Below are 11,574 nucleotides of genomic sequence, written 5' to 3' on the forward strand. Positions count from 1 at the left end.
TAAGCCAACAAAAAAATGGCCTATAATTTGTTTTAAAACGTGATGGCTTGTGTCCAAGGCCTGACCTCATCTGTGCTATTATTTACTTGGCCACGGCACACTTTATTCTCTTCTTCTCTTCTCTGAGTGCAGAGGCAGACAAGGACTTACAGAAATGGTTTATCCTCCTTTCGTTCCTTGGGCTTCATATTGTTCCCCTCACTTTTTCAATCTCTGATTAAATTTTGGCTTAAAACTTCTAGAAAAGAGTGATGTTTCTCAGTAGACCTTCCTTCACATGCCTAGGTTTTTAGAAGTAACTGTTTATCCAAAAAATTATTTAGTCTGAGGCTTAAGAGGGAGGGTGGGATATAGAGTTGTGCAATGGCAGAAGGAAAAATCCAAGTTTCCTATGAGGTGAGAAAAGCAGTGGGTGAGAAACCAAGGGCAGGATATCTGGCTTGCTCTGATGGTTGCATTTGGAGCCTCTTGGTTGTCCTGGGAACCCAGCTCTGCTCACTTCCCATCCCTTGCTATCTGTCTCTGAACCGCAAGTAGAAGCAGAGACAGAAGCTCCTTGAGTTTTTCCCTGGTCACCTTTAGGAACTGAGGCCGTGGTCCCATTATAGCCCATCTACTCACTCAGGATCAGCAGGAGCAGCCACAGAAGCATGGGCACCGGCCGGGCAGAGGGTAGGGAAAGTCTGTCTCACCAAAAGCTTGACTTATCTCCAGGAAGGAGGGCAGGAAGCTACTACTCAGATGAGACCTGCAAGAATCAGAAAAGGGAAGAAGAGCTTAGTGTCATATCTTGCTTTGGGCTCTGAAAATGTGAACATGGCTACCTTCCTAAATGCTGTTTGTATCTCAATCCTGGTAGTGATACATTTTTAGAAGTTGGGGCTCATCTTCCAACAGCTACGGTCTCTCAGGAGTAATGTCTCCAAGGCTGTGCCTGGGTTCTCTAGAAATGTCAAGTTGTGGATTTGCTAGTATTCAAATAATTCTTTCTGTATTTTTCATATGGGAAACCCCTTCACTACCTTGTCTTCACACAGCCTTTAGTTCTGCATGTAGCTCCTAATGTAGGCAAGCTTAATGAGCGTGGGTGGTGTGAGTCACACAGTCAAGATGTCAAGCATACGCCTTTTTGACTTTCACATAAGTTGTTATGAGGCTTCTGAACAGGAAAATAATACAAATTTACAGATTAGGGACTGCCCGTAATCTCACCCAGATCTGCAAATTAGGAGATAAATCAGCAAGCGTACCATCGTTTTTAAAGCCAAAGCCCTTCTCAGAAAGGCCTTCCCTCACTTTGCAATTAAAGAGGTTCCACCCCATTATTTTGTTTCAGGTCCTTTGTGTTTTTTTCACAGTGTTTATAACAGTTTGCAATTATTTTCTGTATTTCCTTGTTTGCTTTTGTGTCTTCTTTCCCACTAACATTTAAGGGCCACTTTTCTTACCCCTTATGTCCCCTGCACCTCTAACTGTTCTTTCTTGAAAGCATGCCTTTAGTAAATATTGTTTGAGGGACTGTTGAATAAAAACTCTGAACCACTGTTTCTCAACCATTTTTTCATTATTGCTCCCCTAAGGATCTTTTTTAGACATTTTTGTTTTTAGCCATCCCCTTTTTCCATGAAAATTTAATACCACAAATATACTATTTATGTGTTTATGTGCTGCATGTATAGCTGTGTTTGATACATTAAAAAATTAGTTTTTTTTCATCTTCCCAAGAGTCAATTCTTGCCCCTTTGAGGGTGATATAACTTCTGTTAGGAATGCATGTTTTAGACTTAGAGGTAAGCCATTCTTGGGAGTCTACCTACCAGGATAAAGTTGTCATCATTCAGAGACCTTTATATTAGAAATGGAAGATGATCTCAGATCAAATGTCCCATCCTCAGGGTGCCCAACCTTGGCAGGTAATGGATAGAGGGTCCTCTTTTTTAACAAATATTATTATGTTCTTTCTCCCATAGAAGTCACCAAATTTTATCTTTCTCTATATGTTTATTGACTGTATAATACCTATTTTTCTCATTAGATAGTATTACAAGGTTTGGGAACAAGCCTGGTTTGTTCTTCATTTTGTTTCAATGCCTAACAGAGCACTTGTCACATACCAATTTGTCAATAAGGAGTTGCCGAATGAACAACCAACAAACAGTAAGGAACAGGAATGACAATGGAAGAGGATTGGATGTGTTTCAATGTGTTCTTAGTCACTCCTGGTTAGGGATTTCTCCAATATTCTCGAGAAGATATATTGGTTACATCAATTTATTTAAATTAAATTAAATTATTTATTAAAATTGTACCCAGTTAATCTATACTACAGGGTCTTTGTAAACTAATAACTGTAGAGTATGGTGCCACTTCTACTGAGAGATATTCTCTGACCTCCCATATTTGGGCTGGGTGTTCCTCTCATGTGCATCAATAACACTTGGATTTCCTTCACTCCAGAGCTGATTGCAGTGAACTGAAACATCCTGTCCCTTTGATGGTATTCCTCAATGATCTAAGTATCTTTAGGGAAGGGAGTGATTAGGGCTTGTTTTTTACTTCTCTGAGGACAGCATGATCATCAACAAAAGGAAGGCTCAGTGGGATATGGATAGTTTCGAGATTCAGTGTGTCAATTCAGACTAATTCAAAACATGAATAAGCCTCAAATTCACTTCTTGCTCAAGGGTGAAGATGTTGTTGATGACTCTGAAGTATTATTTCCTGTGGTTGGAAAGATATGCTCATAAAAGAGTATTTTGAATTTAATTGCTCATCTGTAGCCAAAAGTGTTACATTTTTCTACCTCTCTCTCTGAAGACAGGGACTATGTCATATTCACATTATTCTAGCACCTAGCACAGTGCCTGACACTCAGTAGAGGATTGCCAGATAAAATACAAGGTTCTCATTTAAATTTGTATTTCAAATAAAAAACAAATAATTTTTACTATAATTATGTCCCATACAATACTTGTGATATGTATGAGTTCATTTGCACGCTGCTGATAAAGACATAACAAGACTGGGCAATTTACAAAATAAAGAGGTTTATTGGACTTACAGTTCCACATGGCTGGGGAGGCCTCACAATCATGGCAGAAGGCAAGGAGGAGCAAGTCACATCTTACATGAATAGCAGCAGGCAAAGAGAGAGAATGAGAGCCAAGCAAAATGGGTTTCCCTTTATCAAACCATCAGATCTCGTGAAACTTACTCACTACCAGAAGAACAGTATGGAGAAAACTGTCCCCATGATTCAATTATTTCTCACTGGGTCCCTCCCACAACACATGGGAGTTATGGGAGTACAGTTCAAGATGAGATTTGGGTGGGGACACGGAGCCATATCAGGATATTTATATTTAATTACATTTAAAAAGTAGTCACTGTTTATCTGAAATACAAATGTAACTAGGAGTCCCATATTTTTATTTGCTAAATATGGCAAATCTAATTGAACAGAATAACTTTTCATTGGCATGAATACATTAATGAATGGTTGTGTTGGGGGGACATCTATTTTCTTCCATGTGCATGCAACTCCTACTCCTGTTCCTCCTTCTGCTCCTTAACTCACTCCACCCTGGAAGAAGTGACGTGCCTTATGTCATTGGTAAATTTGGCAAGAATAATTGAGTCATGCTAAACTGATTATTATTATTACTATTATTTTTTGAGAAAGAGTCTCACTTTGTTGCCCAGGCTGGAGTGCAGTGGCACGATCTCGGCTCACTGCAAACTCTGCATCCCGGGTTCAAGTGATTCTGGTGCCTCAGCCTCCCGAGTAGCTGGGAGTACAGGCACGTGCCACCACGCCCAGCTAATTTTTGTGTTCTTAGTAGAGACTGGGTTTCACCATGCTGGCCAGGATGGTCTTGATCTCCTGACCTCGTGATCCACCCACTCGGCCTCCCAAAGTGCAGGGATTACAGGCATGAGCCACTGCACCCGGCCCCATGCTAAACTTAACTCCATGCTCTTCCCCCTGGATGCAACTCTACTGGCAGAAGGGTTTATGAACAAGCATATGCCTTCCCCTGTATGGAGATTTAAGTGGGGAAGGAGTGGGGGAGTCTAAAGTTCCAGAGCAAATTTTCAGAGACACAAACAATTGGGGCATGGGTTTAGATGTAAAAGAACTAAAAACAAAAGAACAAATGTATGAGAGCTATATATTTACAAGGAGAGGCTTTTGGTGGGAACAAATCCTGTCGTTCTCAGCCTTGGTATTTGTTTAGTAAGAGAGAAGGGCATTTTCCAGATTGTAGAGGCCTATTCTGAGCCACCTTTTATACTTAACTACTGAGCCTGGGCAAGGTGCTTGCAGTCTTAGGGCATATGGTTTTGTGACACAACTTGTGGTAGCTTTGTTCATAGGTCAGTGGCTGTTTCTATAGAGGTGGGACTGTACCCATGAATGTCAATAAGCGAAAGGCACAAGAACCTTGTGAGGGCCTTCAAGATCGTTGCGAAGCCCTTGTAAGCAGGGACAGACAAGGCAAGGGCTTACATATGGGCAGTAAGTGCTTGGAAGGACACAAGTGCTGCCTGGCAACAGAACTTTGGGGGCTGCAAGATGGTTCAACAGAGGACCACAGTAGGCAGAGTCACATTTTCTAGGTAGTCATAGCTGAAGCAGATAGTCTTCTGTTTTGTTTTTTTGCGGGGGAGGAGGGGCAAAAATAGAAATCTCTAAAGCGTTTTTAGGCACTGGTGACTGGAATAATATTTTTGGCTCTAAGATTCCTTGTATGCTACAAAACACCAATAAGAATCTAGTTTTAAATTGCTAGAATGAAGCCTAGAAAAGCTTCCCATATCTCAGTCACCCCAAATCTCACCCTGCTTTCAGGTCCAAGCAGCAAACTGGATGGATCACTCTTGAATTCATGTGACATTCTCTAGGCTCAAGGGTGGAAAACATTTAAACAATTACTGACATAATTACATAGTTATTGTAGGTGGCTTAAATTTTTAATTCTTTCATATAGAGATGGGGCCATGCTCCCCAGACCGGTCCTGAACTCCTAGACTCAAACAATCCACCCACCTCCGCCTCCCAAAGTGCTGGGGCTACAGGTGTGAGGAAACACACCTGGTCAGTTATATTTTCTAACTGAACTAAATGTAAATACAAAGGGAAAATATTACCTAGGAGGCACTCTTCTTAGGCCAGTACAATTCCATATCAAGCAGAGGTTGGTCTGCTCACTTGAGAGGGTAGATGCTGTGTGACATAAGAGATCCCTCACTGAACTCAGAGCTGAGGTGTCAGAAGCACTTCACTCAAAGAGGAAGTGAAAATCAAGAAAGACACAAAATGTTATTTTAACGTAGGTTCCTTCAATGTCTAGTTTATTGAGAGTTTTTAACATGAAGAGATGTTGAATTTTTTTGAAGGCCTTTTCTGCATTTATTGAGATAATCATGTGGCTTTTGTCTTTAGTTCTGTTTATGGGATGAATCACATTTATTGATTTGCATATGTTGAACCTTGCATCTTAGGGCATAAGAAACCCACAGCCAATATCATACTGAATGAGCAAAAACTGGAAGCATTCCCCTTGAAAACCGGCCCAAGACAAGGATACCCTCTCTTACCACTGCTATTCAACATAGAATTGGAAGCTCTGGCCAGGGCAATCAGGCAAGAGAAAGAGCTAAAGGTATTCAAACAGGAAGAGAGGAAGTCACACTACGTTTGTTAGCAGATGACGTGATCCTATATCTAGATAACCCCATCATCTCAGCTCAAAAGCTTCTTAAGCTGATAAGCAACTTCAGCAAAGTATCAGGATACATAATCAAAGTGCAAAAATCATGAGAATTTCTATACACCAACAATAGACAAGCAGAGAGCCAAATCATAAATGAACTCCTACTCACAATTGCCACAAAAAGAATAAAATACCTAGGAATACAGCTAACAAGGGAAGTGAAGGACCTCTTCAAGGAAAACTACAAACCACTACTCAAGGATAGCAGAGATGACACGAAGAAATGGAAAAACATTCCATCCTCATGGATAGGAAGAATTGATATCACGAAAAAACAATTTATAGATTCAATGCTATGCCCATTAAATTACCATTGACATTCCTCATGGAATTAGAAAAAAAGATTTTAAAATGTGTATGGAACACAAAGAGTCAAATAGACAGGACAATCCTAAACAAAAAGAACAAACCTGGAGAAATCACACTACCCGACTTCAAATTATACTGCAAGACAACGGTGACAAAAAAGCACAGTACTGGTATAAAAACAGATACACAGACCAACGGAACAGAGTAGACAGCCCAGAAATAAGACCACACACCTAAAACCATCTGATCTTTGACAAACCTGACCAAAACAAGCAATGGGGAAAGGATTCACTATTTAATAAATGGTGCAGAGATCACTGGCTAGCCATATGCAGAAAATTGAAACTGGACCCCTCCTTACATCATATACAAAAATTAATTCAAGATGGATTAGTAACTTAAATGTAAAACCCAAAACTATAAAAATCCTAGAAGAAAATCTAGGCAATACCCTTCAGGACATAGGTGCGGGCAAAGATTTCATGACAAAGACACCAAAAGCAATTGCAACAAAAGCAAAAATTGACAAGTGAGATCTAATGAAACTAATGAGCTTCTGCTCAGCAAAAGAAACTGTCATCAGAGTGACCAGACAACCTACAGAATGGGAGAAAATATTTGCAATCTATCCATCTGACAAAGGTCTAACATCCAACATCTACAAGGTACTTAAACAAATTTACAAGGGAAAAAAATAAAAAACAACCTCATTAAAAAGTGGGCAAAGGACATGGACAGACACTTGTCAAAAGAAGACATATATGCAACCAACAAACATGAAAAAAAGCTCAACACTACTGATCATTAGAGAAATGCAACTCAAAGCTACAATGAGATACCATCTCACACCAGTCAGAATGGCTACTATCAAAAAGTCAAAAAACAACAGATACTGGCAAGGTTGTGGAGGGAAAGGAAAGCTTTTACCCTGCTGGTGAAAGTATATATTAGTTAAGTCGTTGTGGAAGACAGTGTGGTGATTCCTCCAAGACCTAGAGGCAGAAATATTATTTGATCCAGCAATCCCATTACTGGGTATATACCCAAAGGAACATAAATCATTTGATTATAAAGATACTTGCATGCATATGTTCATTGCAGCACTATTCACAATAGCAAAGACATGGAATCAACCTAAATGCCCATCAATGATAGACTGGATAAAGAAAATGTGGTACATATACACCATGGAATACTATGCAGCCATAAAAAGGAATGAGATTATGTCCTTTCCAGGTACATAGATAGATCTGGAAGCCATTATTCTCAACAAACTAATGCAAGAACAGCAAACCAAACACTGCATGTTCTTGCTTATAGGTGAGAGCTGAATGATGAGAACACATGGACACATAGAGGGAAACAGAACACACTGGGTCTTGTTGGAGGGTGGGGGGTGGGAAGAGAGAAAGCATCAGGAAAAATAACTAATTAATACTAGGCTTAATACCTGGGTGATGAAATCATCTGTACAACAAATTCCCATGACACATGTTTACCTATGTAACAAGCATGCACATCCTACACATGTACCCCTGGACTTCAAATGAAAGTTGGGGAACAAAGAAGCTACTCAATTACAAAGTAGGGCATCCTCAGAAAGCGGGAGAAGGAATGCTGCTACCTCATATGCGATGCTTGCTTATATAGGATATTAAAGCTAATAATAGTGTACTTTATTGTAAAGGCTTGTGATCAGCCTGTGACAGGCTATAAGTATTTTTGTGTTTCTGTGTAATTATTGATTTCAGTAAGAATTTATGAGTGTACTACTATCTTTGAAGTGAAACTTATTCTTAAACTAAAAATGCTTCCTGTTCTTAAAAAAAAGTCACAAAATGAATGGTTCCCACCCATCCTTAAAGTAGTAAATGCTTTTAGTGTCAACGTTAACCTTGCAGTGTGAATTTCCTCACAACTCAGTTTAAGTTTAAAGGCTCTGAGTCCACTGGCATCAGCTGGCACCAACTGACTGGCACTCTGCTGAAGCTAAACAATGAATTTCTTTATCTACTTTTCTTTCTTCATATGTGAATGAATCTCCATCAGGGTATGTAGAGACATTAAATAAGGGTTCTAAGAGCGTAAGCCTGCTTAGCATTATTGCTCTAGAGTTGGGGGTTGGCTTTCTAGAATTCAGTGGTTATGGGGCCTGTGCTGTGATAATCTTTTATCCCCTATTAATTCTTTGAACTTGTTAAAACTGTGGCTCATGAGAGTCTTGGCATTGAACCAACACAATCTCCAAGGTTCTGAAAGAAATGATTCAATTCAGCTGTGAGACGGTACAGACAGCAATTGCTAAAACAAACTTAGCTTAATCCAGACATTGAGAACTTACACTTAGTTGAGATTAAGCAGAATATAATAAATTGGGGGTCAGAGGTTACTTTAAATTCTTAAAGACAATTTGATTTAAGGCTTTAGTTAATTGGATTTTACTGTGTCTGGAATTTTTCCTACAAAAGGATTTAATCTTTGGACTTCAATTTCTTCCTAGGGATATTAACAAGGGGAAAAAAAGGCTTGTAGTAAAATTTGTGGCATCTCAACACTGTCATAATTTTGCTATTGGGGGATCTCATTATTTAATCTTATTGCAGAACCTCTGAACTGCTTATTGGACTTAATCTGGCATGAAAAATGTAGAGCAAAATTTTAGCCTTGGATTCCAATAGATTTTTGTGCTATATAGCTAACATATTTTTCTGAGTTTTCTTAAAAATTCTACACCACTGCTCACCAGTGGTCCCATGAGGATACCCACAAGGGCAGGGTTGGTCCTGGGGAGCAGCTTTGTGAGCATGGGTGACAACTTTCGGAAATTCTGATAGCTACTGTTAGCAACATAAAGAGAAATGAGATAAGATCCCTAAAAAAAGAAAGTATACAAGATTTTATGAAAAGTGATAGATATGATAAAGTTGTATACACAAATTTCTATGTGAAAGCCAAATATGAAAATAAGTACCTTATTAAACAAGGTAGTCACATGATATAAATATTTGTCAGTGAAAAGGTTCCACATGAGTGGAGAGACGAAAGAAAGTCATAGGCATTGCACGAACCCCAAGTCGTCAGAGTCGGAGTCATACTCCAAGTGGTCAACGAAGGTCTAGATCTGTGGGTAGAAGAAGGAGCTTTAGCATTTCCGCAAGCCGCGGGAGCCACACCCCCAGCCGCCGGAACCGTACCCCCAGCCGACGGAGCCGCACCCCCAGCCGCTGGAGAAGATCAAGGTCTGTGGTAGGAAGACGAAGCTTCAGTATCTCACCAGTCACATTAAGGCAATCAAGAACACCCTTGAGAAGATGGTTTAGCAGATCTCCCATCCGTCGTAAAAGATCCAGGTCTTCTGAACCAGGCAGACCATCTAAACGTCTGACAGATTTGGATAAGGCTCAATTACTTGAAATAGCCAAAGCTAATGCAGCTGCCATGTGTGCTAAAGCTGGTGTCCCTTTACTGCCAAACCTAAAGCCTGCACCTCCACATACTATAGAAGAGAAAGTTGCTAAAAAGTCAGGAGGAGCTACTATAGAAGAACTAACTGAGAAATGTAAACAGATCGCACAGAGTAAAGAAGATGATGATGTAATAGTGAATAAATCTCATGTTTCGGATGAAGAGGAAGAAGAACCTCCTTTTTATCATCATCCCTTTAAACTCAGTGAACCCAAACCCATTTTTTTCAATCTGAATATTGCTGCAGCAAAACCAACTCCACCAAAAAGCCAGGTAACATTAACAAAAGAATTCCCTGTATCATTTGGATCTCAATATTGGAAAAAAGAAGCGGATAGTGTTTATGGAGAATGGGTTCCTGTAGAGAAAAATGGTGAAGAAAACAAAGATGATGATAATGTTTTCAGCAGCAATTTGCCCTCAGAGCCTGTGGACATCTCTACAGCAATGAGTGAACAGGCACTTGCTCAGAAAAGACTCAGTGAGAATGCAATAACAATAAACTGGAATAAATGCATGAATAAATCTCTAGCATCTCTAGCTTAAGCATCTGAGTGAATGGTGATGGGGACACCTGAGGGAGTACATGTAGTTAAAAAAAAAAGAGGTCAGGTGCGTTGGCTCACACCTGTAATCCCAGCACTTTGGGAGGCCAAGGTGGGCAGATCATCAGGTCAGGAGATCGAGACCATCCTGGCCAACATGGTGAAACCCCATCTCTACTAAGAATACAAAAATTAGCTGGGTCTGGTGGTGCATGCCTGTAATCCCAGCTACTCGGGAGGCTGAGGCAGGAGAATTGCTTGAATCCAGAAGGCAGAGGTTGCAATGAGAAGAGATAGCACCACTGCACTCCAGCCTGGGTGACAGCAAGACTCTGTGTTGAAAAAAAGATTGCTTCAATTTTGGATGTGTTAATCTGGAGGTACCATTAAATACATGAATGATAATGTTCAGTGAATGTTGGCTATTTTGGTCTAAGCTCTAGAGTAAGGAGAGAAATCTATTTAATGAAGGGAAAATCAAATGCTCTGAAAAACATCTGATCTCAAAATAATCCTACCACTGCACAGAGGTATCAAGTGTTAAGCTTTCAAATGTTGTTAGGATCATAAAGATGGGATGTCTCATTCTAAGATGAAGTACAAGTGAGATTAGATCTCTACCCTATCTGGCCATGCAATGTCTACGACTTTCTTTTTTTTTTTTTTTTTTATTCCAGAGAAGTTAGTATTTGGGCCTTAAGCTTTTGAAAATAAAGTTTAGAAACATAGCATATGAATACCATTGAATACACATAAAATATTCTACTGGACCCTAAAAATTAACATAAACTTGAACTTTCTCATAGTCAACAGAATAGTGGCTGGTTGCCAATTTTATTAGATAAGTTGGTTACAGCATGTTGATTATCATTTTACATCTATCTAGGTATAGCTGAAATTCAAAATGCACATCAAAGTAAAACTATATCACAACTCAATGCCATACTTAATGTACTTGGCCTCTGCAATAGTAGAATTCTAGTCAGACTTCATTTTTTACTCCCTTCTTATGACCCAAGTGGCTTTAACAGGAATGCAGGACTTAGTGCTGATCATCACACAACATACCACTTTCTGTTTAGAACCTCTACAAAATTTTGAAGGGAGATGGTTGCATTAGCCCTGTGGAACAGATCTTGCTTGATCACCTCAATAACACTGGCCCAGTATCTGTCCAGCAGAACCCATTGTGAAATAATACAAGGTGCACAGCCCTTCACTGATTACAGGCAAGTGTTACAGTAGCCCAGCCATAAGGAAGAGGAGTTACATCATAGTACAAAATACAGTATAAAAGCGTTATTTAACATTCCACACTGAAGATTACTCTGATGCCTTCAAACAATCGTTTGGATGTTAGCCACTTAAACAAATACATCACTAAGCTAAACAGTATAAACATACCAAAACCCTGTATGGTTAAATACAATTTCCATGGTACAAAAATCAAAGCCTGGAGATGTTTTTACAGATTGCTT

The 11,574-nt window shown here is 39.6% G+C and overlaps 2 protein-coding genes across 8 annotated transcripts in view; one reads left to right on the forward strand and one right to left on the reverse strand.

Moving 5' to 3' along the window:
* FCRL3 (Fc receptor like 3) overlaps positions 1-5,250 on the reverse strand; it is a 24,010-nt gene extending 18,760 nt beyond the window's left edge. For 3 of the 7 annotated variants that reach the window (XM_063624922.1, XM_063624919.1, XM_063624921.1), the window contains exons 1-2: positions 825-1,050; positions 622-748 (exon numbers count right to left, since the gene is read on the reverse strand). In XM_063624922.1, coding sequence (XP_063480992.1) covers positions 622-652 — 31 coding nt within the window. In that variant the 5' untranslated portion in view covers positions 653-748; positions 825-1,050. Of the gene's footprint in view, positions 1-621; positions 749-824; positions 1,053-4,841; positions 4,907-5,151 lie in introns of those variants that run through there. The other 4 variants (XM_063624925.1, XM_063624920.1, XM_063624924.1 and 1 more) reach the window with 3 other exon arrangements.
* On the forward strand, positions 2,652-10,097 carry LOC134734873 (protein SON-like). Its single transcript, XM_063628231.1, has 3 exons — positions 2,652-2,726; positions 4,378-4,519; positions 9,118-10,097. Exons 1-3 carry the CDS (start codon positions 2,652-2,654, stop codon positions 10,095-10,097), a joined length of 1,197 nt encoding a protein of 398 aa, XP_063484301.1.
* The last annotated feature ends 1,477 nt before the right edge of the window (positions 10,098-11,574 follow it).

This window comes from Symphalangus syndactylus, chromosome 12 (assembly GCF_028878055.3).
Source record: "Symphalangus syndactylus isolate Jambi chromosome 12, NHGRI_mSymSyn1-v2.1_pri, whole genome shotgun sequence".
NCBI classification, from domain to species: Eukaryota; Metazoa; Chordata; class Mammalia; order Primates; family Hylobatidae; genus Symphalangus; species Symphalangus syndactylus.

Bases quoted from the DNA above. Each gene is read 5' to 3' on its own strand.
- LOC134734873 (XM_063628231.1), top strand. From the start codon at position 2,652: ATGAATAAGCCTCAAATTCACTTCTTGCTCAAGGGTGAAGATGTTGTT. The intron at 2,727-4,377 runs GTTGGAAAGATA...CTTTGTTCATAG, and splicing joins CTGAAGTATTATTTCCTGTG to GTCAGTGGCTGTTTCTATAG. The intron at 4,520-9,117 runs GTAAGTGCTTGG...GTTCCACATGAG, and splicing joins CAAGGGCTTACATATGGGCA to TGGAGAGACGAAAGAAAGTC.